General features: G+C 41.8%; 1 protein-coding gene across 7 annotated transcripts; it reads left to right on the forward strand.

The window, feature by feature from the left end:
- Nucleotides 1–892: 892 nt before the first annotated feature.
- Nucleotides 893–27,601, forward strand: LOC145541566 (myosin-4). 7 transcript variants are annotated; one of them, XM_081578292.1, is made up of 41 exons: nucleotides 893–1,042; nucleotides 2,516–2,621; nucleotides 5,306–5,353; nucleotides 7,707–7,947; nucleotides 8,044–8,187; nucleotides 8,297–8,453; nucleotides 9,209–9,236; nucleotides 9,320–9,434; nucleotides 9,521–9,613; nucleotides 9,745–9,808; nucleotides 10,438–10,536; nucleotides 10,630–10,733; nucleotides 10,874–11,012; nucleotides 11,214–11,332; nucleotides 11,423–11,572; nucleotides 12,826–12,996; nucleotides 13,777–14,083; nucleotides 14,921–14,991; nucleotides 15,565–15,652; nucleotides 15,733–15,850; nucleotides 16,163–16,286; nucleotides 16,376–16,512; nucleotides 16,633–16,888; nucleotides 17,592–17,834; nucleotides 18,149–18,325; nucleotides 18,537–18,682; nucleotides 18,936–19,026; nucleotides 19,118–19,507; nucleotides 20,010–20,136; nucleotides 20,548–20,666; nucleotides 20,793–20,989; nucleotides 22,179–22,362; nucleotides 22,449–22,614; nucleotides 22,716–22,840; nucleotides 23,106–23,414; nucleotides 24,083–24,286; nucleotides 25,546–25,671; nucleotides 25,761–25,931; nucleotides 26,016–26,120; nucleotides 26,225–26,320; nucleotides 27,330–27,601. In XM_081578292.1, the coding sequence occupies exons 4-41, from the start codon at nucleotides 7,744–7,746 to the stop codon at nucleotides 27,480–27,482; spliced, it is 5,817 nt and encodes a 1,938-aa protein (XP_081434418.1). In that variant the 5' UTR covers nucleotides 893–1,042; nucleotides 2,516–2,621; nucleotides 5,306–5,353; nucleotides 7,707–7,743; the 3' UTR covers nucleotides 27,483–27,601. The 7 variants fall into 7 exon arrangements, with proteins under 7 accessions (XP_081434418.1, XP_081434419.1, XP_081434414.1 ...); XM_081578289.1 differs by having other exon boundaries at nucleotides 910–1,079; XM_081578291.1 differs by having other exon boundaries at nucleotides 939–994.
- Nucleotides 27,602–27,902: the final 301 nt, after the last annotated feature.

The raw sequence follows: 27,902 nt of genomic DNA on the forward strand, positions 1-27,902 counted from the left end.
GAACCCTCAGAGTGGTTCACAGAGATACACAGAGAGGGGGGAGGAAGGTAATAGAGGTGAGCATGAGTAGAAAGGGAGGAATCAAGAGGGGAAAGAGAGATCTGGGCAGTATCCTGTTCCTGAAGTGTTCTCCGGTACCCAGAACACCCTCAGAGATTCACAGAATTGGGTTGAGAAGAGAAGGAGGAGGGTGGGAGATAGAGGTTCCCTGGGGGAGAAGAAAGAGCATCAATAGGGGGAGAGAGTAATCAGGCCAGTGATCACACTCCTGAGTAAAAATGGGTCCTAAAGATTGGGTTCTTAAATGTACAAAATTGGTATCAAATATGTAAAACAAAGATTAAAAATCTAGAGTAGAGGTTAGACTCTTATAAAACTTACAATATAAAAAAAAAGAAAAAAAGGAAACAGTGTAAAAAGAAAAAAAACAGTAAAACAGTAAAAAAAAGAAACAGTAAAAAAAGTAAAACAGGAAAAAAACAGTAAGAAAAGAAAACACAAAAGGTATTAAGATATATGTATGCAGTTTGCTTCAAAAATAGGGTTTTTTTTTTTTTGCAAGTTAATAGTGGGTTATGAAAATGAAAGTTAAAGGTGTAATAGAGGACTTGAACAAAAAGGAAAGAAGAGAAAAAAAATTTTTTTTAATTAAAAAAAATAATAATAATAGTAAAAAAATGTATATCCTGGACTTTCTCTGGAGCTGTTGTGAGCAGTGTGGGGTCTGCTCAGTTTCAGATAGATCCTTGTTCCTGCTTATACTTTTCAAGATATATAGGTCCTTTTCAATGCAGTCGGTATTAACTACAGGGATTTTAATCTGTTGGCCTGTCCCTTCCAAAGCGCTTCCCTCTGTTTATTTGGCTTCTGTTTGGAGATCTCTTCAATATCTAATTTCCGCCCTGCAACAAAGGGGTGGAGGTGGTCTCTTTAGGTTCGCTTGTTCAATCGTGCTGTGGGGAGGAAGGAACACTGCAAACCTGGCGTGTGTGTGGTGAGCTCGCAGTGTCTCGGCCGCACTGGATTCACCCCCGCTCACGGCGTGTGTGCTTTCCCCGTCTACCCAGCTCAGGCTTCAGGTTACTCAGCCAGGGAGTGGGCCGGGGAGTGGGCCCTGAGATGCGTGCAGTTCCCAGGTCTAAGCCGCTCAGGTTCAGGCTCCCGGTTACTCCACAAAGGCGCAGACTCGGTTTTGCCCGCGGCTTGTGCCGTTCCCGGTCGGAGCTGCTCAGGCGGCCAGGAGTTTGGCGAGCGCGCTCTCCCCTGTTGGGGCGGTGCGGCTTATCACCTCCCTGGTCCCCGCCTTGGTTTACGGGCGCGCCCGGCTCCGGTGTGCTTTGTGTCGGTTCTGGGGAGCTGGTCTCTGGCTGCGACCCTCCCGGCGGCTGTCAACCCTCCGGGATCTCAGGCAGTCTTTGCTTAGAAACTGGGAGCCTGTTTGCAGTTTGGTAGGGGGTGCCCTCTCTGGGGCCGAGTTTGCCCCTTTCCAGCTCTGGGTGGCCCCGCGTGCCCGCTGTGTCCGGCGGGGGATGGGGCGGTCCGCAGCCGGCTAGCTCTCCTCTGGTATTGCTCAGTCCTTTGTTCTGTGAGCGGGCTGGCAGTGCCTTAGAGTTGGGCTTTTCGCGGGATAGTTCTCTCTCTCTGGCTGTCCCACAGTTTAGGTTACTATCTCACGTTAGCTCCCTCAGATTGCCCTCAGGGCACTCGGGCCCGGTCCTTATCCTAGGCAGTGCCGCCCGCTCCTCTCCGTTCAGCCCCCACTTGCTGGTGGCGGATGATGCGAGCGTCTGGGGTTCTTTGCTGGGAGTTGCTTTAGGCACGTAAACTGTGGGTTTTATTTATTTTTTCCTCCCAGTTACGTTGCCCTCCGAGATAAGAAATCTTCCCCTACACCCGCCGGTGAGAGGGTTTCCTGGTGCTTGGAAATTTCTCCTCTTTTACGACTCCCTCCCCGGGACGGGTCTCTGTCCCTAACTCTTTTGTCTCTCTTTTTATCTTTTATAATTTCTCCTACCTCTTTTGAAGATAATGCGCTGTCTTTGTGGAAGCCTGACGTCTTCTGCCAGCCTTCAGAAGTAGTTTTGTGAAGTTTGCTCAGAGTTCAGATGTTCTTCCGATAAATTTGTGGAGGAGAGAGTGGTCTCCCCGTCCTATTCCTCCGCCATCTTAGCCCCGCCTGCTATATCCTTTCTTAAACTCTCCCATGACCCTATTTTTTTCTCCAGCTATTGAGTCATTTCTATGCTTTCCTTTACACAGATTCTCAAAAGTGTTATGTATACAAACTGCCTCTACTTCCTCACCTTCCACCGACTCCTTGCTTTAGACTTTTTAAGAACTGCATGATCAATCTATCTACAGCTGGGCAAAGCTGTGACTTTTAGGTAGAGAATCCCCATTAGCTCTACCCATATAACTCAGCCTATATGTCTTGGTCTCATCCATAGTTTATTCTTTCATCTTTCAGTTCCAAAGCTAGTGCATGTGTTTGATAACATTTATGTCTGTCATTTAGATATTAAGTTCCAGAAGAAGTAAAAATAAATAATTTGTGAAAATCTTAAATTTGAGAAAAAATCAAACGATGTCTCTTCTTCCTGGCTTCAAGACTAACATTTTGGGTAAGTCACTAGACTTCTGTGAATTGTTTCCATGGAGACTGGGGGAGGAGAGGCAGGGAAGAGACTGACAAACTCTTCCACAGTAGTGTATCAAAGAAATAAAACATGTAAAAGATTCAATCTTCAAATGTATGAAAGAGAAATTCTAAGTTAATAGGACATTTGAAAAAAGTAATCACACTGATCGGTCATTTAAACTAGCAGATGATAGATAAAAATATCACATCAGATCTCAGTCACACAGAGCAGATAGGTTTCCTGTCATGTTCAGCAGCAGTTGTCTGTGGCAAAACCACCAAAACCCAATTTATATGTACTAAAAACATCTATTTCTGCTTTATTGACTATGCCAAAGCCTTTGACTGTGTGGATCACAATAAATTGTGGAAAATTCTGAAAGAGATGGGAATACCAGACCACCTGACCTGTCTCTTGAGAAACCTGTATGCAGGTCAGGAAGCAACAGTTAGAACTGGACATGGAACAACAGATTGGTTCCAAATAGGAAAAGGAGTACGTCAAGGCTGTATATTGTCACCCTGCTTATTTAACTTATATGCAGAGTACGTCATGAGAAACGCTGGGCTGGAAGAAACACAAGCTGGAATCAAGATTGCTGGGAGAAATATCAATAACCTCAGATATGCAGATGACACCATCCTTATGGCAGAAAGTGAAGAAGAACTAAAGAGCCTCTTGATGAAAGTGAAAGAGGAGAGTGAAAAAGTTGGCTTAAAACTCAACATTCAGAAAACTAAGATCATGGCATCTGGTCCCATCACTTCATGGCAAATAGATGGGGAAACGGTGTCAGACTTTATATTTTTGGGCTCCAAAATCACTGCAGATGGTGATTGCAGCAATGAAATTAAAAGATGCTTACTCCTTAGAAGGAAGGTTATGACCAACCTAGAGAGCATATTTAAAAGCAGAGACATTACTTTGCCAACAAAGGTCCATCTAGTCAAGGCTATGGTTTTTCCAGTGGTCATGTATGGATGTGAGAGTTGGACGGTGAAGAAAGCTGAGCACCAAAGAATTGATGCTTTTGAACTGTGGTGTTGGAGAAGACTCTTGAGAGTCCCTTGGACTGCAAGAAGATCCAACCAGTCCATCCTAAAGGAGATCAGTCCTGGTTGTTCACTGGAAGGACTGATGTTGAAGCTGAAACTCCAATACTTTGGCCACCTCATGCAAAGAGTTGACTCATTGGAAAAGACCCTAATGCTGGGAAGGATGGGGGGCAGGAGGAGAAGGGGGCGACAGAGGATGAGATGGTTGGATGGCATCACCAACTCGATGGACGTGGGTTTGGGTGGACTCCGGGAGTTGGTGATGGACAGGAGGCCTGGCGTGCTGCAATTCATGGGGGTCGCAAAGAGTCAGACACGACTGAGCGACTGAACTGAACTGATGGGCATATGTGACAGCCCACTCATGTCCTCAATTCAGAGAGAGTCTTATGGATACCACAGCTTTCCTCCCACCTTCAATAAAAATGTGTATTACCCACCTCATTTGAGCAACAAATAGTCATGAAGATTTACCTGTTAACTAGGAATGTGTATTTATGTCTCCTTCCATTATTCAGTGGAAACATACATGGAATATCACATGGCATCTTGTTGTTTCCTCAAGGAAAACATGTGAACTGAAGACAGCCATGTCCTCCAGAAAAGGAACAGAAGTGTTTATATTCACTCTAAATCCTATATGACTCCCCCACTGGTCTGTCACTACTGCCTAATCTGAGAATCTGCCTAAACTTTCTCCTTCATGTTTAGGTGCTGACTTGAAAAGAATCTATCACTAGTGTTTCCAAGATCCAGACCTGGGCTAGAAATTTTCTGCTTCAATATCCATCACTCACTGCTTCCAATCATACTGTCAGATCTAAAATTCATCCCAGCTCCTTAATGGCTCTAAGGGCTAACAAATCCATTAGTTCTAAACTCCTCATGTCAAGCTCATTCTGTTGGACCAATTTTATAGGAGAATAGTGGGAACCTGCGGAGAAGGTGATGGCACCCCACTCCAGTGTTATTGCCTGGAGAATCCCAGGGACGGCGGAGCCTGGTGGGCTGCAGTCTATGGGGTCGCACAGAGTCGGACACGACTGAAGCGACTTAGCAGCAGCAGCAGCAGTGGGAACCTGGCTTTGAATGCTGTGATGAATGATGCAACAGCAAAGCTGGAGAAATAGCCTTAGAAGCACTGAATCCCCATCCCTATCAAATGCCTATAAAGAACCCTAGATCATCCTCTGTCAAATTATTTATAGGTGTCAAGAAATATTTCTAATTATATCCATTCACAGCCACAGTCAGTGAATATTGTGCAAAGAGACTGCCAAAAAAGGTTTTGCCAAGTAGGTTCCTGGATGGGACAGCTGAGGTGGCTGCTGTGTTTGCAAAACGGTCTCTATAAAAGTGGAGTTGGGATGCCTCTGTCCTGTCTTTCCTCAAAAGTCTTTAAGGTTTGTATATGTGGAAGAACACTTGGCTAGTCTTACATTCCTGATGAAAATGATTAGTCACTTAAGGGAGATGGCTACTATTTCCCAAATTTTAATTTCTCTCTCCAACATTCCTAAGATGACATCATACACAATATAGTTACTAATATTTTGTGATTAAATGGAAAAAAATGAAAGAACCTGCATTCTCTTGTTTGTCTTTCAACAGTAGTTTCTGCTTTGAGTCTGCCACCTTCTGCATCTGATAACACAAGAGGTAAGAGTAATTTATTATTACACTCTAAAGAATAAAGAGATTTCTGTATTGCTATGTCTTAAAGAGCTACCAGTTTGTTTCCTAGTTCAGTATTGGGAATAGGATACAAGAGCAGTTCTTCTTTAAAACTGGCTTCTCACAGAATTTTGGCTTTTCAGGCCACTTACCCACACAAAATCTAGTGACTCTTATCTTTGACATGTGAGAACTTCAGAAAGAATGCAAGGATCACATCTAACATTTAACATCAACTATTACTGCAACTTAACCACTGAGGATATTATCAGGAGGGATAAAATCAACAATGTGCAGCTACAGAAGTCAAAATTTCCAGGTGCCAATCCAGGCTTTGCACCAACTCTAGTTGCCTGGGTCAAGCCAGTTGGCTTTGTGTATCTTAAAATACAGCATGTTGCAGCAGAATTAGCACTGAACCTGGACTTAAGACAACGGGGTTCACATCCTAACACCACCACTCACACCTTTGGAACACTGCCTGACTCTTCACTTTTCTGGGCCTCAGTTTCCTCACCAGTAAAATAAGGAAGCTGAATCCTACGTGACTACTCAGGTGCTTCCAGCTCTTGTAAACTATGATCTCAGTCAATGGTTCCAAAGGCTTCTCCATGGAACTGAAACATTTAACGGATCTCCCTCACTCCATGTATTGGAACGTGTACTTTTACTACTACATTAGAAATATACATAATGATAAAAGTCTACTATATATTTAATAACTATTTTGCATGAGTTTATATTTAATATAGCAGCTATATTAGATATATTCATTAAAAGAAGAGAAAACATAGTTTGAGAATGTTGCTTGTTTGAACTTGAGACCATTATCACTGTGTGGGTGGATTCAAGGACCTTGGGGATCCTTGGGGGTTTGTGACCCTCACGTTGGGAAATGATTTATCTCAGACTGAAATGAGAAGCATCCTTTCTGAGTTCTGTGGATACACCACATCATAGTAACCTCTGCAAAGTAGGATGTTGTTAATTCAAAACTGCCTGGTGTGAAAACAAACACAGAAATAAAAAAAGCTTTTCTCCGTGCAAGAGAAAGCTCTAACATTAAATATTCTGGTATCTGAAAATATGTCTAAATTTCAGTATTGACAAGAGACTATTAGAGGTACAAATTAGATTTCAGAGATACAGTACGTGGCAAACACCCAAACCTTCTAAGTCAAGGGAAGTTTAATCCTGATGATTAAGGACCAAGACTTCTTCTGGAAAGCCTACAAAATGTTGAGGCTGTTGCTGTCATTGCTGTTGGCAACCAACGCGTGGCTTTCCACCTTCTTTAACTCTGGTCACTCATCTGGGCTAAAGGACTTATTTTCTCATAATTAATTTGTGAGTGAGAAAAAAGTTCACTTTGGCTTGAAACTTTATACTGGCTATCTATTTCAGAAGAGAGATTTAAAGGACTGGTATGTTTTTTAAAAGAAAGAGAAAGGGGAAGACATAGATATATACCTAAAATAATAAGAATCAGATAAAAGCAACTGGTATGCTGAAATCTAGCTTAAAAAGTCATAGACCAAAGATATACATGAAATTTTACTAAGAATTCAGATGTTTTAATTCAAGAGTCTTTTAAAGTTATCTTCTGTTTAGATAAACCACTGACTTCCACAAAATTTAAGAATAGATTATAGAAAAAGACTTTTATATGACTTAGGACAAAATCATCTGTTGCATTTTCAGCTTTCACTGTACTTATCTCTTTACCTACCTAATACCTTTGAATTAATGAAGAGTATATTTGTGTTTTTTGGGTATTTTCAACCTGGAATTTTGTTCAAAAAACAGATTTACCTTTTCATATATCCAATTTTAATAATTTTCACATTCAATTAATAAATCCAATTTTAATCATTTGAGGCAGGAGGGAAATTTGCCTGGATAGTTGAGTTTTTAAAATAGATTCATTTAGATGGTAAAGCAGTTAGGAATAGTTATTTTCCATTTCTTTTATAATCACAATGTCCAAAAAAAAGGCAGGGGGTTTGGAAACGGAAACCAAAAAAAAGCAAGAAGAAGAAAAAATTGTGAACACATTGGAGATGTTGCTGGTTGAAACGTCAATTACTCCACATTTGTCAAGGATGGCTAATAATATAGAGGATAGAATAGAGGCTTAAATATCACAAATACTAAGCTACCAAGGTAAGACTTTCAGATCAGTGATCTGCTCTACCAGCACACTGGCATAGCACACAGGAGTAAGCCCTCAAGTCAGAGTGAGGAATAAGCACAGCCACTGAAGTATACTGACCAAAAAGCAATGGGAAGAGGTCCACCTGAACCCTGGTTCACCGTCCAGCTCTGTCTCCCCATCTAGGTATCTGCTGCCCTGCTGCTGCCAGTAACCTGCAGCCATGAGTTCCGATGCTGAGATGGCCATTTTTGGCGAGGCTGCTCCTTACCTCCGGAAGTCTGAAAAGGAGCGCATTGAGGCCCAGAATAAGCCTTTTGATGCCAAGACCTCAGTCTTCGTGGCAGACCCTAAGGAGTCCTTCGTGAAAGCAACTGTGCAGAGCAGGGAAGGGGGGAAGGTGACAGCCAAGACCGAAGCTGGAGCGGTGAGTAGAACATCTGGAGGGGATGAGACAGGGCCCCACTGCCAATTAGAAGAGCTGACACTTCTTTGATCTGGCCTCTATTACTTGACTTGACAGACAGTAACTGTGAAAGAAGACCAAGTCTTCCCCATGAATCCTCCCAAATATGACAAGATCGAGGACATGGCCATGATGACCCACCTGCACGAGCCTGCTGTGCTGTACAACCTCAAAGAGCGTTATGCAGCCTGGATGATCTACGTGAGTTTGTTCTCATGGCCCCTGTTCAGGCAGGCAGTTAACATTGTGAAAAACAGTACTAATGTCCTCATGAAATAATTTTATATTCCGTTTTTCCTTTATGGCGCAGACTTACTCAGGCCTCTTCTGTGTCACCGTCAACCCCTACAAGTGGCTGCCAGTGTACAATGCAGAGGTGGTGACGGCCTACAGGGGCAAAAAGCGCCAGGAGGCCCCGCCCCACATCTTCTCCATCTCTGACAACGCCTATCAGTTCATGCTGACTGGTGAGTTGGATGTTTTCCATGTGCATCTTTTTAGGAGATGAGACTCTAGGAGACAGAGACTAACCATAGGAAAAAGAAACTCTAGTCATCTCAACACACTCTTCGAGGTGGTCCCCTAAATGCCATTGTCCTTTGCCCAGAACCAACTGAAACACACTCCGAATTTTAAGGTGTATCTGGAATTAAAGTGGTCATACTATGAATATTCTTCCTAGAATGCTGTCTCAGCTAGACCATTCTAAGGCACAATAGCACCTTGGGAAAAGGACTGAGAGATTTCCTCTTCAGAGAGAGCAGAACATCAAAATGAGCCTTTAATTTTCCCTGAAAATATGACTAAGACCATGATTACTTCCAAAGCTACCACCTTTACTATACTGATTCCTCCTCCCACACTAAAAATATCTCTATGCCTTATATCATTACTTCTTGTACTTACAATAAACATGCTACTAACTTGTCATCTAAATCCACCTGAAAACCCAAGTCCACTTGGTGTGTATTTAGTGTGGAGTATAAAAAGAGAAAGTCTGCTGCTTCCTTGCAATGTTCTGTTTCAGCGGTGGTCTGTAAGCTGATGTGATGGGGGGAGCCTCAGGGAGCAGGAGAGAGGGGAGCTGGAAAAGGTGCTGGGCCTGGGGACCACCAAGCCCTCAGGATTGCTGAAAAATACTAGGTTCATGCCATTTTATTAATTTACCATTTACAAATATATTAGAAAACAATATTGACTGCCTATAATTTCTCTTTTATAGACCGAGAGAATCAGTCAATCCTGATCACGTGAGTAGACTTGATGCTTTGTTTTCATGACTGAAATAGCTGCTGGTTTTAGGAACTCTACTGACTTGGTTTTTATTTGACAGCGGAGAATCCGGGGCAGGAAAGACTGTGAACACGAAACGTGTCATCCAGTACTTTGCAACAATTGCAGTCACTGGGGAGAAGAAGAAGGAGGAACCAACCTCAGGCAAAATGCAGGTGGGTCAGGTTGCCAGGTCAGCATGTAGGCTGTCAGGTGAGAAACTCCCAAGCCCCAGATGTGAGCACTGCTCTTCCCTTGGCAGGGGACTCTGGAGGATCAGATCATCAGTGCCAACCCCCTGCTGGAGGCCTTTGGCAACGCCAAGACTGTGAGGAATGACAATTCCTCTCGCTTTGTGAGTCTCTGGGTCACAGAAGGGTTTTCTCAGGCCTTAAATGCCCACAAAGGCATGTCTCTGTCGTTATTTCAATCTCTTCTTACTCATGTGCTGTTTTGTATGTTAACATTGTCTTTTTCACTTGCAAGGGTAAATTCATCAGGATCCACTTCGGTACCACAGGGAAACTGGCTTCTGCTGATATTGAAACATGTGAGTAACAGGACCTAAACAGAATCCAGAGTGACAGTGAGGGACTGGAGGATCATCTTAGAGCTCCTGCTGGGCCTAGGAGCCTGTGCAACACCAAACATGCCCTTGGGAAATGCCAGTCTAACCAGAGCCGAAGGTGTGCTTCACCCACTTCAGTCAGGAGCTAACTCTGCTACAGAAACTGCCAGGAGTTGCTGGGCTTGTCAGAAGGATTTCAGCCTCACAAGACATTTCAAATTTTTCTAAGAAAAGACTAAGACTAGGGGTGCATTAGTTGGGTTTAGTGTATGAGATTTCTTCCTTAGTGCGAGCTTGATAAACGTTGCTGTTAGTAACTACTCTATTATTAAGTGAGCAGAGACCCTGAGGAGGAACAGGTTATCAAGAATCAATTGTCAAGGATCCTATGTATAAAAAATGAATATGTCTTGAGACAAAACTTTAGTTTCCTTCAAGAGGGGTAAGAGTAACCACAGTGGTAGAGACAAAATTACGTGGTACCTCATGGGACCATTCAGCTGAAATCACAAGGAGCCAATGAAATTTTTAGTTCATGACCCCACAATCCAAAGTCACTCCAAGAACTTTATCAGTTTTCCATCTAATCCCATGTTCACTTTCCATTGCAGATCTTCTGGAGAAATCTAGAGTCACTTTCCAGCTGAAGGCAGAAAGAAGCTATCATATTTTTTATCAGATCATGTCTAACAAGAAGCCAGAGCTAATTGGTACGAAAGAGCTTAAATATATTAAGTTAAAAGCTAACATCTTTATTAGTCCCTTCTAATGTAAAATATACACCCTGAATTCTATGTACCCAGAAATGCTCCTAATCACCACCAACCCATATGACTACGCCTTTGTGAGTCAAGGGGAGATCACAGTCCCTAGCATCGATGACCAAGAAGAGCTGATGGCCACAGACGTAAGTTTCACCTGCAGTTTTAAAACGAGTTGTTATATATGGGAATGACAGTGACAACCCTGCTGTAGGTGTGGATCAGGACACAGTATAAAGTCTCCTAAATAAGTTAATGCCTTCTATCCACGCATCTCTCCTGGCAGAGCGCCATTGAGATTCTGGGCTTCACTTCTGATGAAAGAGTATCCATCTACAAGCTCACAGGGGCAGTAATGCATTATGGGAACATGAAATTTAAGCAAAAGCAGCGAGAGGAGCAAGCAGAACCAGATGGCACTGAAGGTACCAAATGAACCCCCAACTGTGTTAAATGAGAGAAAATAGGCAAGTAAGCCAACTCCAAGCTCATGTCTCCTTTACACCTGAGCATCTGATGGACACACAAATCAAACCCCACATAACAATGATTCCCTCCTTACTCTGCCCCTAGATGTTGTGGGGCCACAGTAGGTTATGCTGGATGTCTGAATTGTGTCTCTGCAGTTGCTGACAAGGCTGCCTACCTCCAGAGTCTGAACTCTGCTGATCTGCTCAAAGCCCTCTGCTACCCCAGGGTCAAGGTCGGCAATGAGTTTGTCACCAAAGGCCAGACTGTGCAGCAGGTAAGTGCACAACCTCTGTGAATCACACATTTTCCAGGCCTTCAGGTCATGTCTTTCATAAGAGCAACAATCATTACTCTGTCCATGAAGGTATACAATGCAGTGGGAGCTCTGGCCAAAGCCGTCTATGAGAAGATGTTCCTGTGGATGGTCACCCGCATCAACCAGCAGTTGGACACCAAGCAGCCCAGGCAGTACTTTATCGGGGTCTTGGACATCGCTGGCTTTGAGATCTTTGATGTGAGTTAGCAGAAACTTTGCAAGAGAAAAGCTTACCAATCCTGCTGCAGCAGTCATTACTAGAAAGGGTCTATAAAAAAACAGTTAACACTATAACACCTTAAATTGACACATGAAAGACAATCAAAGAGTCCATGAAAGGGTATCAACTTTGGATTCAAACTCCACCTCTGTCACTTCCTACTTGTGAACTTGGATAATGGAAATGGTATTGACCCCAAACAGGGTAAATTCAACTAAGACCTGTATAGAAAGCACATAGCACCCCAGAAAACAGATCTACTTCTGTGAATCTTTTGCCATTACAAGATTTCCGGATTTAAAGACCTAAGCACCATCCCCCAGCACATCGTTAGCACTTTCATAGTTAGCAGAGATGGCTGTGTGGAAGACAAGGACAAATTCAAACCCCAATTCTGAGATTCCCACCTGCCCTCTATGGCCAGTAGAGGGGATGGAAACGGCATTGTAAAGAAATTCAAATTCATCTGCCCAAGACAGAATACCTCCCATACAGTTTACCCAAGTCTTCTCCTCACCCGCAGTGTCTCAGGTGTGTCTGACCCAGAGGTCCCATTTCCACACCTTTCTCTATGAGTGCACTCATGGACACTAGATGAGAATTTTCTGGGTTTAGGATCAAAAGCATTTCAAGAAATCCTCAACCCAACATGGGAAGAGAGGAATAATCTTGTTCCAAGCAGCAATATGAAGAGTAATCCACATGTTTTCAAATGAGAGCTAAGGACAGTGTAAACCGGCAACCTCTTTGAGAGTTTTCAATAACAGTTTTTTACTGAGATATAATTCACATCTCATGCAGTTCACCCAATTAAAGCACTGAATTCAATAGATTCTGATATATTTACAGATGTGTGCAATAGATTTTAGGACATTTTCATCCCCCCAGTGGGCAACCGCTCCCCACTAAGTAGTCAGTTCCCATTTCCCTCTTACCCCATCCCCTGGAAATCTGCTTCCTGCCTGTATGGATGTGACTATTCTGGACATTTCATGTGAATGACATCATACACTACGTGGTCCTTTGAACCTGGCTTCCTTTACTCAGCCTAGTATTTGCAAGGTTCACCCGTGTCTTAGAACCTCTTTGGCTTCAGTGTATGGGGACATCGCTCTGAGTCAGGTTGTGTTTTCACGAAGGGAGCAGTTAGGCTAACTATGTAACAAGAGTCCTTTCAAAGAGAAGCTGTTACCAGAAGAAGAATGTTCATTTGTATTTTCTACTTATTTAGTTCAACAGCCTGGAGCAGCTGTGCATCAACTTCACCAATGAGAAACTGCAACAGTTTTTCAACCACCACATGTTCGTGCTGGAGCAGGAGGAGTACAAGAAGGAAGGCATCGAGTGGGAGTTCATCGACTTCGGGATGGACCTGGCCGCCTGCATTGAGCTCATCGAGAAGGTTCGCTTTCCTTTCTCAGATCACAGGTCACACTGCTGACCCGTATTTAAAAGAAAATCACAAATCTCACTGCACACTCTGGTAAAAGTTTTCCACTGGTAACTAAGATCAGGGAAGGTCCTTTGGCCAACTCTGAGGTAGGTGATCTCATGAAAGGAGGCTGAGTCTTCCCTAGAGTCCAGAACTCTACCCTTCCTCCTAGTCTGATGACGAGTCTGATTCTTAAACCATCTTTCCTTATTAAAGAGCTCTGAGGAGAGCATGATTCACTTATTTCTTTGTCAGTTTTGGAGTCATTACTGCTGGCATTTGAAGGTGGAGTTCCTAGTACTTTAAAGCAGGGGCTCTCAGTTGTGCCAAAGACCCCACAAGTACTGAGTAAACCTGCACATTCCCCTAAGCTCGCTCCTAGAAATATTTTTGGGTAAGGGTGGGGTAGAGCCTCAGAATCTGCATTTTTACCAGGTGTTTCTGACACAACCCATTTGCAAGTCACACTTGGAGAAACATTGTTCCAAGGCTTTGGGGCAAAGACACAAAGTCCACCGGAGGTCCTTCCTTGCTCATCTTACTCCCCATCATATGCCAGAGCCTGGCACACAGCTGGGAGTTGATAGGCACCCAATTAATACTTGCCATTTAACAACTTCTAACCAAAGAAATGAGTTTTCACTCACTGTAAAGAATGATATGATGTATGCACTCAAGTTGGATCAGAGTGCTACCCATTATTTCTGCAGGCAGACAATTCAAATGGCATGTTTCTTTTCATTCTCTCAGCCTATGGGCATCTTCTCCATCCTGGAAGAGGAGTGCATGTTCCCCAAGGCCACAGACATGTCCTTCAAGAACAAGCTTTATGAACAGCATCTTGGAAAGTCCAACAACTTCCAGAAACCCAAACCTGCCAAGGGCAAGGCTGAGGCCCACTTCTCCCTGGTGCACTATGCGGGCACTGTGGACTACAACATTGCCGGCTGGCTGGACAAGAACAAGGACCCCCTAAATGAGACGGTGGTCGGGCTGTACCAGAAGTCCGCAATGAAGACTCTGGCTTTCCTCTTCGCTGGAGGTCCAAGTGCTGAAGGTCATTTTTAAGATCAATTATATATCCTTAAGAGTCTCAAAACAGAAATACATTGCTTATCAGAGACAGATATAGCAAAATCTACCATTGAAAATACTGGCCAATGTGGAGCTAATAGAAAGAGGTATATTTAATAAGAATGGTATCATTCTAAGATCACAGACTTTCAAAGCTACAGTTGACACTATGGATCCTTTGTCTATAGCCTCATTTCACCAGTGAGGAAACAGAGGCTCCGAGAGGTTAAGGGACTTACTCAGGATCATAGAGCTCATTTATACCATTTTAACAATTTTGGGTTTTTCAAGGATTCAGCTAAGCTAGAAATGAGGACATCTTTTGTCAGCCCACCAGTGCTTAAGAAATTGAAATTCTATTCTCCCAAACCCCAAATGTGCAAGTAACAGAACAAAGGTACAGGCAAATAGGAAATGGACTTCCTTGCAGCTTACCAGAGGTTCATGCACCTGGGACCAAGCACACAACTTTGCCTTCCCTCCAGGAATTGTGTGCACTAAGAAGGCATTACTACTCTGTCTCCTGGGCACTTCCTTCAGGGCACAGACTTGGCCAGTTTGGAGTAGCTGTGTCCCATCCCTTCCCCACATATATTCTTTTCACCCACAAGTTTTGTTGTTGTTGTTGCTGTTGTTCTAAATGCCTACTACATGAACCAACACATATTTTCTCAATCTAAAGTTGAAGGGGGAGAGACATGGAAAGAATAGGAATGACACAAGTGAATGAGTGAAAATTTAAATTCTCAAGGGAATTTTGGCAGCTCTGATGTCTATGGATAATTGTAAATAATTTTAATTCTTCCATTTCATTTTTCAGAGGGTAGCAGTGGAAAGAAAGGTGGCAAGAAGAAGGGTTCTTCCTTCCAGACTGTGTCAGCTCTTTTCAGGGTGCAGTATATTCTTGAATTTCAAAGGATTACTTTGGTAAAAAATAATATTACCATAACTTAAAAAAATTCTTTTAAAGAAATATATGGTGAAACTGAGGTAGTGACATACTTAAAAAAAAAAAAAAAACCTGGAAAATGCCTTAAGGAAAAATTTAGCACAAAGACCCATTGTGTGTCTTCTTCACATCAACTTTTAGGATAAATTAATCATTTACCCCTTAAGCCCTGTATCTAAAAGATCTGGTAGTAAGCAAATTTCACATGAAATCAAACACTCTTTGAAGCAGATGTAGTTAGTTACATCTACTTCGTATGACTAAAGTCTCAATACAAATTTTCTCTGATTGGCAGTGCTTGAGAAAAATAAACTGAAGTTGGCTGATTTTTTGTAATCCATAATTTCCTGTCTATACTCCATACATACGATTTCTCCTGGTCATCATGACTTGTTCTTCATTGAGACAGCTCATTAAAACGTGAAATGGGGCCAAATTCACTAAGAATCATTGATAGGAACTCTCGTGTTGATGCAACTAGAAATTATTTTGAAACTTTTAACACGGTTCCACAGGAGAATCTGAATAAGCTGATGACCAACCTGAGGAGCACTCACCCCCACTTTGTACGCTGCATCATCCCCAATGAAACTAAAACTCCCGGTAAGACACTTCTGATACCCAGACAAGCTCCAGTGTGACTTCTCAGGAGACTATTATATGGAGAATATGTCTTTTTTTAGGGGCCATGGAGCACGAGCTGGTCCTGCACCAGCTAAGGTGTAACGGGGTGCTGGAGGGCATCCGCATCTGCAGGAAGGGCTTCCCCAGCAGAATCCTGTATGCAGACTTTAAACAGAGGTTTGTGTCTCTTTACTTTTCCCTTTCAGTGTGTTAATCTATATAAATATTGCCACACAGTTCATTTGTAAGACTTTTCCTTGAAAAATGAGCTTCAGCCATTTTAAAGGTGATTGTAAAAGAAAGAAGCCTTGGTTTATATACTCATTAAGTTTTTCATCCTCTCTTCTCAAGTTTTACAAAAGGCATTGATGGTTTTCATGGAATTTTTTTCTCCAAAACTCAAATTAATTTTTTCAATGGTAGCTACCAAGAGTTTTTTTTTTTTTTTCAGTGAAAATCCACATTTTTATATTCTTTTTATTCTGACAGATACAAGGTTCTAAATGCAAGCGCTATCCCAGAGGGTCAGTTCATTGACAGCAAGAAGGCTTCTGAGAAACTTTTAGGGTCTATTGACATTGACCACACCCAGTACAAATTCGGTCACACCAAGGTACCAGCAACCCTAATTTCTATCATAATTCACCCCCTCTGGGCTTTCTTATGAGCAGACGTAACATATTTAACTTGTTCTTTGGCAAGGTTTTCTTTAAGGCTGGCCTGCTGGGAATTCTAGAGGAGATGCGAGATGAAAAGCTAGCTCAGCTCATCACACGCACTCAGGCCATTTGCAGAGGGTTCCTGATGAGAGCAGAGTTCAGGAAGATGACGGAGAGAAGGTGAGGAAACAAGTACAAGTTTCACTTCTCCACATTTTCATAGCTTAATTCAGTCATTATTTTTGTTGAGAGATGTTAACTTCCCACATTCTACTTTACTTGCATCTTTTCTTCCAACAGAGAATCTATTTTCTGCATCCAGTACAATGTCCGTGCTTTCATGAACGTCAAGCACTGGCCCTGGATGAAGCTGTATTTCAAGATCAAGCCCCTCCTCAAGAGTGCAGAGACAGAGAAGGAGATGGCCAACATGAAGGAAGAATTTGAGAAGACCAAAGAAGAGCTGGCTAAGTCAGAGGCAAAAAGGAAAGAACTTGAGGAGAAAATGGTGACTCTGATGCAAGAGAAAAACGACTTACAACTCCAAGTTCAATCTGTGAGTATGAGACATCGCATAGTTCAGCTACATATCATCCAATCACTGACTGGATATGAGGCTTTTTTAAACTGAAGGTTTATAAATAAATGGTTTCCACTGAAACATCTGTTGTAATTGTTTACCCTTCAAAAATTCTAAAACTCAGACCTAAAGAAGTGTAGACGCAAAGTCACAAACTATGCCCTATACGTTCAATGCATATTCATGCATAGTTCGGTCATCAGTGAGCAAAGTCACACACAAAAAAATCCATAAACATTTTCCTTTCTTTCTAGAAACTTCCCTTGCATTATAATGTTCTCCTCTTAATAAATGTTTTTGTGCATAAAATGGAAGTTATGTTCTTTTTACCAGGACAGAAAAAAAGGCTAAGTTAATACCCCCCTCAAATGTGAGAAAACTGATCCCTAGAAGAAATAAGTAACTTTTCCAAAGTAGCCAAGGAGCAGATTTTGCCAAAAGGCTAATTTTACTGATTTGACCTTCCACACACGGATATTTCAAAGAAATTCACTATTCTATTTATTTAATCAGTAGACTGCAATTACTACCATTTTGTCCATTTGATGAAGTTGACAAGGTAGTTGGCATATGTGTTGACCATTCTGACTGAGTCACTGAAGTTTGCTCCTTTTAATATATTGTTGTGTATTTGCAGACACAGCTTAAACAAATGCATATGTTTCCTTTCCCCCTCTAGGAAGCAGATGGCTTGGCTGATGCAGAGGAAAGGTGTGACCAGTTGATTAAAACCAAAATCCATCTGGAGGCAAAAATCAAAGAGCTAACTGAGCGAGCCGAGGACGAGGAAGAGATCAATGCTGAGCTGACGGCCAAGAAGAGGAAACTGGAGGACGAATGTTCGGAACTGAAGAAAGACATAGACGACCTTGAGCTGACACTGGCCAAGGCTGAGAAGGAGAAACATGCCACGGAAAACAAGGTACAAATCGTGACCCGTTTTAAAGTGTTTACAAGTGCGAGCTTGTTACTGATGTATTTTAACTGCATGTTTAATCCTGAAATTATTGAATACGAAAAGATAATACTGTTATAATTACGTCATCTCTTTAGTCTTCATCATTTTTATCCATTTACCTTGACCTTTATCTCCCACCTTTTTCAGCTACATAGGCCTGGGTTAACTTCTAGTTTCCATTTTTCATCTCAGGTTGACGTTATTCTAAAATGTTACTATGTTTCTCATCAAGACAACAGGATGTCATTAATATTCCTGTAATTTGTTTAACTCTAAAGGTGAAAAACCTCACAGAAGAGATGGCAGGCCTTGATGAAAACATTGCAAAGCTGACCAAGGAGAAGAAGGCCCTTCAGGAGGCCCACCAGCAGACCCTGGATGACTTGCAGGCAGAAGAAGACAAAGTTAACACTCTGACCAAATCTATAACCAAGCTAGAACAGCAAGTGGATGATGTAAGTGTGAAAAACACAGTGTTTCCTCTTAAGGTGAAATAAACAATTGCGACACGCAACCATCAGTGATGCTCATAAGCCTTTAACTGCTGATTTGGAAATAATAATTACAGCTTTCATGCTATTTCCTGTATCTTTTAAAATTGTGTGTCTCTGAAAGCTATGTTCAGTGCTTAAGAACTGAAACAAATAAAATGCATTATAAACTTAGCTTGAAGGATCTCTGGAACAAGAGAAGAAACTGCGCATGGACTTAGAGAGAGCCAAGAGGAAACTGGAGGGTGACCTAAAATTGGCCCAAGAATCCACAATGGATTTAGAAAATGATAAGCAGCAGCTGGATGAGAAACTTAAAAAGTGAGTATGAGAGAATACATTTGTAAGCTGCTCACTATCTGGATCTCGAAAATATTACTTCGTGGCACACAGAAAAAACAAATACAAATAATGACATCTTTGACTTTTGTACTTAATGAAAATGTTACATTACTGACGTATAAAACACGTACTTAGTATTTCCTCAACACCAGCCATATAAAAATGTTCGGTTACACATAGAAAAGACTGGCAAGAGGACATGGTGTGAGCTAACATGCTGCTCTCCTAACAGGAAGGAGTTTGAAATGAGCAACCTGCAAAGCAAGATTGAAGATGAACAGGCCCTCGGGATGCAGGTGCAGAAGAAGATCAAGGAGTTACAGGTAAGTCCATGGTTTCCACCAGTCTCATCCATCGTGACAAAATTACCAATTAGCTCAAAGGAGCTCACGATGAGCTTCTCCCCACCTCCAGGCCCGCATCGAGGAGCTGGAGGAGGAGATCGAGGCTGAGCGGGCCTCCCGGGCCAAAGCAGAGAAGCAGCGCTCAGACCTCTCCCGGGAACTGGAGGAGATCAGCGAGCGGCTGGAAGAAGCCGGCGGAGCCACTTCCGCCCAGATTGAGATGAACAAGAAGCGGGAGGCCGAGTTCCAGAAGATGCGCAGGGACCTGGAGGAGGCCACCCTGCAGCACGAGGCCACGGCGGCTGCTCTTCGCAAGAAGCACGCGGACAGTGTGGCCGAGCTGGGGGAGCAGATTGACAACCTGCAGAGGGTCAAGCAGAAGCTGGAGAAGGAGAAGAGCGAGATGAAGATGGAGATCGACGACCTGGCCAGCAACATGGAGACTGTCTCCAAAGCCAAGGTATGTACTAATCTGTCCCATTTCATCTTATTTTCTATGACTCAAAATGATTGAGTTTCTATATGATCTAATCTAACTGTACAAGCCTTAGATATTATCTCAAACTTTAAAATTATTATTAGTAGGTATTACTATATTGAAATGAATCATTTCAATTTTCCTATCTCCTTTGTAGAAAAATCACTTTAAACTTTGTCAATATTACCATGAAAGAATGAAAATACAGAAAAAAAAAACTTATGTAAAAACCATATTCTCCATGATGCAGAATTTAAATGATGTTCTAGTTTTCCAAAAGATAATAATCTAACTTTTACAATAGTTCATTTATTCATTTAGCCAAAATCAGGTGCCTCTGACTTTGCATCCAAGGCACCGTGCAGGGCTTTGCAGTAGACAGGAAGGTAAAGAAAACTCAGCCCCTTTGTGCCAAGAGTTACAGCTCCCCAGACTTACAATGAGGAGCATGTTATCTTTCCCTGTTTTCTACTTCCCACCACAGGGAAACCTCGAGAAAATGTGCCGTACACTAGAGGACCAACTGAGTGAAGTGAAAAGTAAAGAAGAGGAGCACCAGCGCCTAATCAATGAACTGTCAGCCCAGAAGGCACGTCTACACACAGAGTCAGGTCAATGAACATGGAGGGGCTGGAGCACAGGGTACACCTATCAAAAAGGAATCATTTCTTTGGCCATGTACACCCCTTTATCATTGATATGTTATTCCTCCGTCTTTTTACTGTGAGACAGTAGGATGTTTACAAGTTATAATCAGAAAAAAATTTAATCTAAATGGGCTGAAGAGATTTTTTTTTTTTTGCCTCAGCATTACTCAAACCACCCCCCTCAACCTTAAAATACCAAAGAAAACTCCCACACTTTTCGAAGAAAAGAGCAAGAAATAAACTTCTCAACAGCATTGAAGCTCTTCAGTTACTCTCCCTGTCACATGAAATAACAGAGTTCTGGTGTTATTTCATTCATTAAGTTATTCTTCACCTAGACAACAGAACTAAATCACCACATTCTGTCCCTCACAGGTGAATTTTCACGACAGCTAGATGAGAAAGATGCTCTGGTGTCTCAGCTATCCCGAGGCAAACAAGCATTTATGCAACAGATTGAGGAATTAAAGAGGCAGCTAGAAGAGGAGACTAAGGTGAGAATTCTCCAGCTGATACCTTCAGTCACTTGAACTCTGCAGCATGTCACACTATCCAACTCCACACTGAGAATATCAGTGATCAGAACATAAGCTTACAGTGCACACTTTCTGTTGGTCCAGGCCAAGAGCGCCCTGGCCCACGCCCTGCAGTCAGCCCACCACGACTGTGACCTGCTGCAGGAACAGTATGAGGAGGAGCAGGAAGCCAAGGCTGAGCTGCAGAGGTCAATGTCCAAGGCCAACAGTGAGGTGGCCCAGTGGAGGACCAAGTATGAGACAGACGCCATCCAGCGCACGAAGGAGCTGGAGGAGGCCAAGTATGAGCTCTTAGCGAGGTGGTTGGAAAGAAATAGAAGCTTTAAAATAGTGAAGGAAAAATAAAAGAAAGAGACTATTCCATGGAGATAGGGGAAGGATTTCAGCCTATTTATGAAGAGTGGTGGACTCCACCATATTCTCCTTCTGTCAGCCCAGTGTATGTCCACTGGAGAATGAGCCAAGACCAGAGCCCTCACCCTATTCTGGTCTGTTGCAAAAGCAACTTAAATTTCTTTCCACCAAAATGAGTTAATAACTATCAGCATGTCCTTTATGAATTAAGAAGAATTCATTTTCTTTAATATAAGGAAAAACAGAGGCACTGAGACTACCTAGTACATTATTATGAATATTATAGTTAACAGCAATCTGTTTATCCTTACCTGGAGTATTATTAGTTCAGAATAAGACTATCATACTTTCCCATCATTTAACTAACAATCAGTACCAATGAACTTACTAATTACACAGGCTGTGGAATAAAATTCATGGGAGGTATACATGGAAGGAAAATAACCACTATATTCTAGTGAAGGAAGTTTTCTAAAGTTTGATTTATCTCAGCAGTTGTTAGAATTAAACAGAATGAGAGAGTTTGATGAGCTTTTGCAGAAGAAGCATCCTGGTTATGAGTGTGGGCTGAAAGGGAGCAATAAGACTTTAGAGAAGTGTAATAAGGGAATAATATTTATTCTCTCAAGGGACCAAACCCAGAAAACTATTGATTAATTGTATGACATTAACAGTGTCACTCTGGGCCACAGTTTCCTCGTTTATAAAGAAGACACTACTAGAAAATGGTTGAGGATCCTATTCAAAGTTAAGTCTTTCATGCCAGGCTTCCTGTTCATGGCTGTCCCTTCTTCCTCACCCTCACATCCTCACATTGCTTGCTCCACTAAAGTGCTTACTCAGAATCTCCATACCCCCTCCACCATTACCACCAGCAGACACACCAAAATTATCTCATACACTGTTGAATATCCCCAAGATAAGGAAGAATTCACTAGGGAAAACAGAATTGCAGAAGAGATAAAACAGGTGTTGAGAAGATATTTTAGAAAACTGTAACAACTTATGGGCAAAGGTGCAAAAAGTCTTGGGGAAAATATGCTAGTCAGCAGCTTTATAAAGTTCATGGTGGTAACTCTGACTCTGCTTGGTCACTCACACTGACCAACCTCTCAGGAAGAAGCTGGCCCAGCGTCTGCAGGAAGCTGAGGAACATGTAGAAGCAGTGAACGCCAAATGCGCCTCCCTTGAGAAGACCAAGCAGAGGCTCCAGAATGAGGTTGAGGACCTCATGCTCGACGTGGAGAGGTCCAATGCTGCCTGCGCGGCTCTCGATAAGAAGCAGAGGAACTTTGACAAGGTGGCCCAGCCTATACAAACTCCACCCATGTTTTATTAATACTTAGTCTCCCTTTCTCCATCAATGGACAATTTATTGCTTTTCAGGTCCTATCAGAATGGAAACAGAAGTATGAGGAAACTCAGGCTGAGCTTGAGGCCACCCAGAAGGAGTCCCGCTCTCTCAGCACTGAGCTGTTCAAAGTCAAGAATGCCTATGAGGAGTCCCTGGACCAACTTGAAACCCTAAAGAGAGAAAACAAGAACTTACAGCGTGAGTCTTTGTAACCTTTCTATTTCAAAAATGGTAGACAGGTATCTTTTCAATTTTTCATCTTTCTCAACTGAACTTTGAATTTTATTATTAAACTACAGAGGAGATTTCTGACCTGACTGAACAAATTGCAGAGGGAGGAAAGCATATCCATGAACTGGAGAAAGTAAAGAAACAAATAGAACAAGAGAAGGGTGAACTACAGGCTGCTCTAGAGGAAGCAGAGGTACATGTTTTGTTTGCTCACCTATGCATTATACATAAATTGAAAACTTAATAGCCACTGAGATCTATCACGTTGCAAACTTTCAGGGGATAACTCATGTTATTCAGTAAGAAATATTGAATTGTACCTTAGGAATATAGAACTAAAAGGCTAAACTAAGCTGAATTAGAGTTTGTGAGTTTTTCCAATGACTTCTTGAAGAAATCATCATAATGTACCCCCCAAAAGCATTCCTTAGATAATGTAAATGTTTCTTTTCCTAAAGGCATCTCTTGAGCATGAAGAAGGCAAAATCCTTCGCATCCAACTTGAGTTACATCAGGTGAAATCAGAGATCGACCAGAAAATTGCTGAAAAAGATGAAGAAATCGATCAGCTAAAGAGGAACCATCTCAGAGTTGTGGAATCAATGCAGAGCACCCTAGATGCTGAGATCAGGAGCAGGAATGATGCTCTGAGGATCAAGAAGAAGATGGAGGGAGACCTCAATGAAATGGAAATCCAGCTGAACCACGCCAACCGCCAGGCTACTGAGGCAATAAAGAATCTTAGAAACACACAAGGAGTACTGAAGGTACATTGGGATAAACAAACATGGTGATATACAGTCTGGGAGCAATTGTGTGGCTCAAATTTTAATATTTCAGGAGGACTATATGCCATAAGTCATCTGAATAGTACAGTAATTAGTTGAAGTTTTGCTGCACACAGTTGAAAAACAGCTTCTTTTTTTTTTTTAAAGCTTAATTCTTAATTCTTTTAATTCTTAAAAGCCCAGGGCAGAATTTGTCATCTGAAAAGAAGACAAAGTGATGAGGGGTGACAAGACAGAGGTAGTGATGAACGATTTTAGCTACATACCACTGCACAAATCACTTCACTTATGTGGACTGCATGTGTTTAATGTATAAATAGAAACATAATATGTATATCTCTATTTATTTAACATTTATAAAATAAGACCATTCTATTAGCTCATCTCTAAGGATACTTTCCTAATCCAAAATTGTATAGCTTTATTCATGGCATTTTCTTTAATGACTCAGAATCTAAAATAATATAACATCACGTTCTTGAGTAGAACTGCCACCCAAGCTACAAAGAATTTGTCTTTAAAGAGACTTGTGGATTTTTCCTGTCCAATCATGCACTCAGCTGTTAAGATCAATGTGTGTGAGTGACCTAAAGTTGTATTTGCTTTAACTGGAGCATGAGTAACAGCTCTTTGCTCCATCTGCACAGGACACTCAGCTCCACTTGGATGATGCCCTCAGAGGCCAGGATGACCTTAAGGAGCAGCTGGCCATGGTTGAGCGCAGAGCCAACCTGATGCAGGCTGAGATTGAAGAGCTGAGGGCATCGCTGGAACAGACAGAGAAGAGCAGGCGAGTGGCAGAGCAAGAGCTTTCGGACGCCAGTGAGCGTGTGCAGCTCCTGCACACACAGGTGAGGTTTGGGACTATGGTTGAGCAAATGCACTCCCTGAAGCTGAAGGCCATTGCAGAGGATAAGCTTGTTCAACAGTAACGAGGAACCTTGGCAAGGGTCCCTCCCAGGAGTTCAGGAAAATGTACAGCAGTAAATATGCACTGGGGTCCAACAGATTCACAAATACATTTTATAGGCTGGCATAATCATGTTGATTTGAAATAATTTACTGTTCTAGAAACTTCTGTTTAAAAAAAGCACAAAAGACCTCCTACTAATAATCATATTTACAACATCGGTAACCCATCTTATCTTTTAACTCTAAGCTGCAAAGAGATAAATCAAATGCAAAAAGGCCACAGTACCTCTAGTCAGCATTTGTTGTCTATAATGGATTTGTTAAATCAGTGGTGGGTATATCCTCACAATGACTAATAAGCAGCACTTAATATTCATGTAATAAATGTCATGGAAAGATACTCACAATATAATAAGTTAAAAAAGCAATTTAATCATATAGAAAGCATTATCTTTTCTTTTAAAAATACACAGAAAACATCCAGAAGTGTAAGCAAAGGTTTTATCAACAGTTATCTCTGGGTAGTAAGAATATAGTAATTATTCTTTGTCTCTTTTTTGCTAATTTGTATGTCAACTATTTTTTTTACAATAAGCATATATTATTGTATACTTTTTTAAAGTTGTAATATATAGAAATAGCCATCATGAAAAGTTAAAATCACATACTACAAAATAATTTTAAAATCAAGTTAAAATGCAGCATTTTTGTTACTCATCATTAGTATCCTTCAATTGACTGCATATTTCAAATACTGTCAACTTTCTAAAAATGTAAGAGATCCTTGGTTCATTTTTGTACCAATAGTGGTGCTATTTATCCATATAGAGCCAACAAATGTGAATAAACAACTAAAAATTAATAATCTATTCATCATGAGCTATGTGACACTACCTGCAGCACTTCACATTTTTTCCTGGGGCAGTGGTCGTGCTTTATACTTACAGCAGCCACTGATAATAGTTGAATATGCGTGGTATCCAAAATTAATTTTCATCTGGAAGAATCTAAAAGAATTATTATTAACAGACATAGGTAGGTAGAAAGAAGAGAAGTGAAACTTAGAGTCTACTTTTGATTTGGTTTTTATTCTGAATATTTCTTATGATCAATAATTTTATGCCTAGTAAAAATAACAATGTAAATAGGTATAATACAATTAAATGACCTTGTCTTCTTTTTTACTAATTTGAAACAGAACACTAGCCTGATCAACACCAAGAAGAAGCTAGAGACAGACATCACCCAAATCCAGGGAGAGATGGAGGACATTCTCCAGGAAGCTCGCAACGCAGAAGAGAAAGCTAAGAAGGCCATCACTGATGTGAGCAGAGGGCCACACTGGGTGCTCAAGCTAGAATTTTGATAGGCTGTCTCACCTTTCTCAACTAGTTTTGTTTTACTGCTAATTAGGCGGCCACGATGGCTGAAGAGCTGAAAAAGGAGCAGGACACCAGCGCCCACCTGGAGCGGATGAAGAAGAACCTGGAGCAGATGGTGAAGGACCTGCAGCAGCGCCTGGACGAGGCTGAGCAGCTGGCCCTGAAGGGCGGGAAGAAGCAGATCCAGAAGCTGGAGGCCAGGGTGGGTCTCCCAACCTGTTCAACTCCCAGCCTGTTCATGCTGCTAGTTACAGCCAAGTGGCTAACCGTCTTTGTACTCTTGCAGGTGAGGGAGCTTGAAAATGAGGTTGAAAATGAGCAGAAGCGCAATGCTGAGGCTGTCAAGGGTCTTCGGAAACATGAGAGAAGAGTAAAGGAACTCACTTACCAGGTGACAAGCCTTTCCATGTAATTCAGGCCTACTGCTTTCAAGAAAATAAAAATAAATTGTTTTCAAATTATGACACTATCTATTTGCTACCTCTTTCACTCCAGACTGAGGAGGACCGCAAGAATGTTCTCAGGCTGCAGGACTTGGTGGACAAGTTACAAACCAAAGTTAAAGCCTATAAGAGACAAGCTGAAGAGGCTGTGAGTACCTCTACAGTGAGAAAGGTTCAGGAGCAGGGCCAGGTTTTGTGGAGACAAAAGGTCAAAGAATTTAAGAGGCTTTTTTTAAGGCAAAGAACACAGAATTGGGAATATGAATTTGGGTTTGAAAAATGAATATTTAGAAAGAAAAAAACCATAAAGCTAATTACCGGAGACTTGGAGATTCAGGTTCATTTCTTCTGAGATCTCTTTAAGCAGTTTTCCAGACATGGTAGTATAGAAATGTTTCTTGGTTACCACTCACTTCCTTCCCTATCTAGAACACTCAGCAACAACCAGTACTCACAGAGATGTGCAAATGAGGGCTCTGAATCTAAGCCTTGTTTAAGTTTATGATGAATCCACCTCAGAACATTTCTTTTTCATTTGGTTACAGTTCTCTTTCTCATGGGCTTCCCAGGTGGCTCAGTAGTAAAGAAACCGCCTGCCAGTGCAGGAGACCCTGGTTCAATCCCTGGGTCAGAAAGATACCCTGGAAAAGGAAATGGCAACTTACTCCAGTATTCTTGCCTGGGAAATCCCGTGGACAGAGGAGCCCAGTGGGCTACAGTCCATGGGGTCACAAAGAGTCGGACACGACTTAGCGACTGAGCACTTATGCGTGCTTTCTCATACCATTAATTCGAAAATCCTTCCTTAAGGTTCTCTGCACCCAATACTACCATGGTACCTACTTTAAAGCGTTTGTTTTACAGAAACAAGGTTGATTCAAATTCCTGCTACTTTGATCTCCCTGTTGTCACTGTAGCATCTTAAGTTTGCCAGGAAGAGAGTTAAATAAGAGATAATGAACAGGGAATTGTAAGCCCAAACAAACACAGAGGCGAATGTGTGGGATGCCCTGTCCCAAACAGGTATATCACCAAAGAACAGAACCTTCTGCTTCTCACTTACGAAGCAAATCCTGTAGCTGCTCCTAGTAATAAAGGCAGTAAAAATCAGGAAATGTCACATTTTCTTGTTCTCTCAAAGGCATTTCTTTTCTCAGGAGGAACAATCCAATGTCAATCTTGCCAAATTCCGCAAACTTCAGCACGAGCTGGAGGAGGCTGAGGAACGGGCTGACATTGCCGAGTCCCAGGTCAACAAGCTGCGGATGAAGAGCCGGGAGGTTCACACAAAAGTCCTAAGTGAAGAGTAATCCATTCTAATGCGAAAAGGTGACCAAAGAAATGCACAAAATGTGAAATTCTTCGTCACTGTCAAATGTAATTTTAATATCAAGGAAATAAATCTGCAGAGAATTTTGCAGTCTAAAAATACATGTGTCTCTTAATTACAAGCTCAACAGTGCTATTAGAACTAAGACATTCGTTCAACATTTGTTATGCTCCTACTGTGTGCAGTCAGAGACAATGACAAAAAATGAATGTGGTCAGTGAACCAACTTTAATAGAAGGCAAATGAAATGAAGCAAAGGTGTTTAATGGACTCTCAATTCCATTCAACCATTTTTACTGAGTACCAAGAACATGTCTGTACAGAAATGGGCACCATGGATGTGACCACTGTGTCCCTGCTCTTGAAGACCTCAAGCCAGCAAGTCATGGCAATTCAGATT

Source organism: Giraffa tippelskirchi, chromosome 3 (assembly GCF_054371585.1).
Source record: "Giraffa tippelskirchi isolate mGirTip1 chromosome 3, T2T-mGirTip1v1.2.pri, whole genome shotgun sequence".
Taxonomy (NCBI): Eukaryota; Metazoa; Chordata; class Mammalia; order Artiodactyla; family Giraffidae; genus Giraffa; species Giraffa tippelskirchi.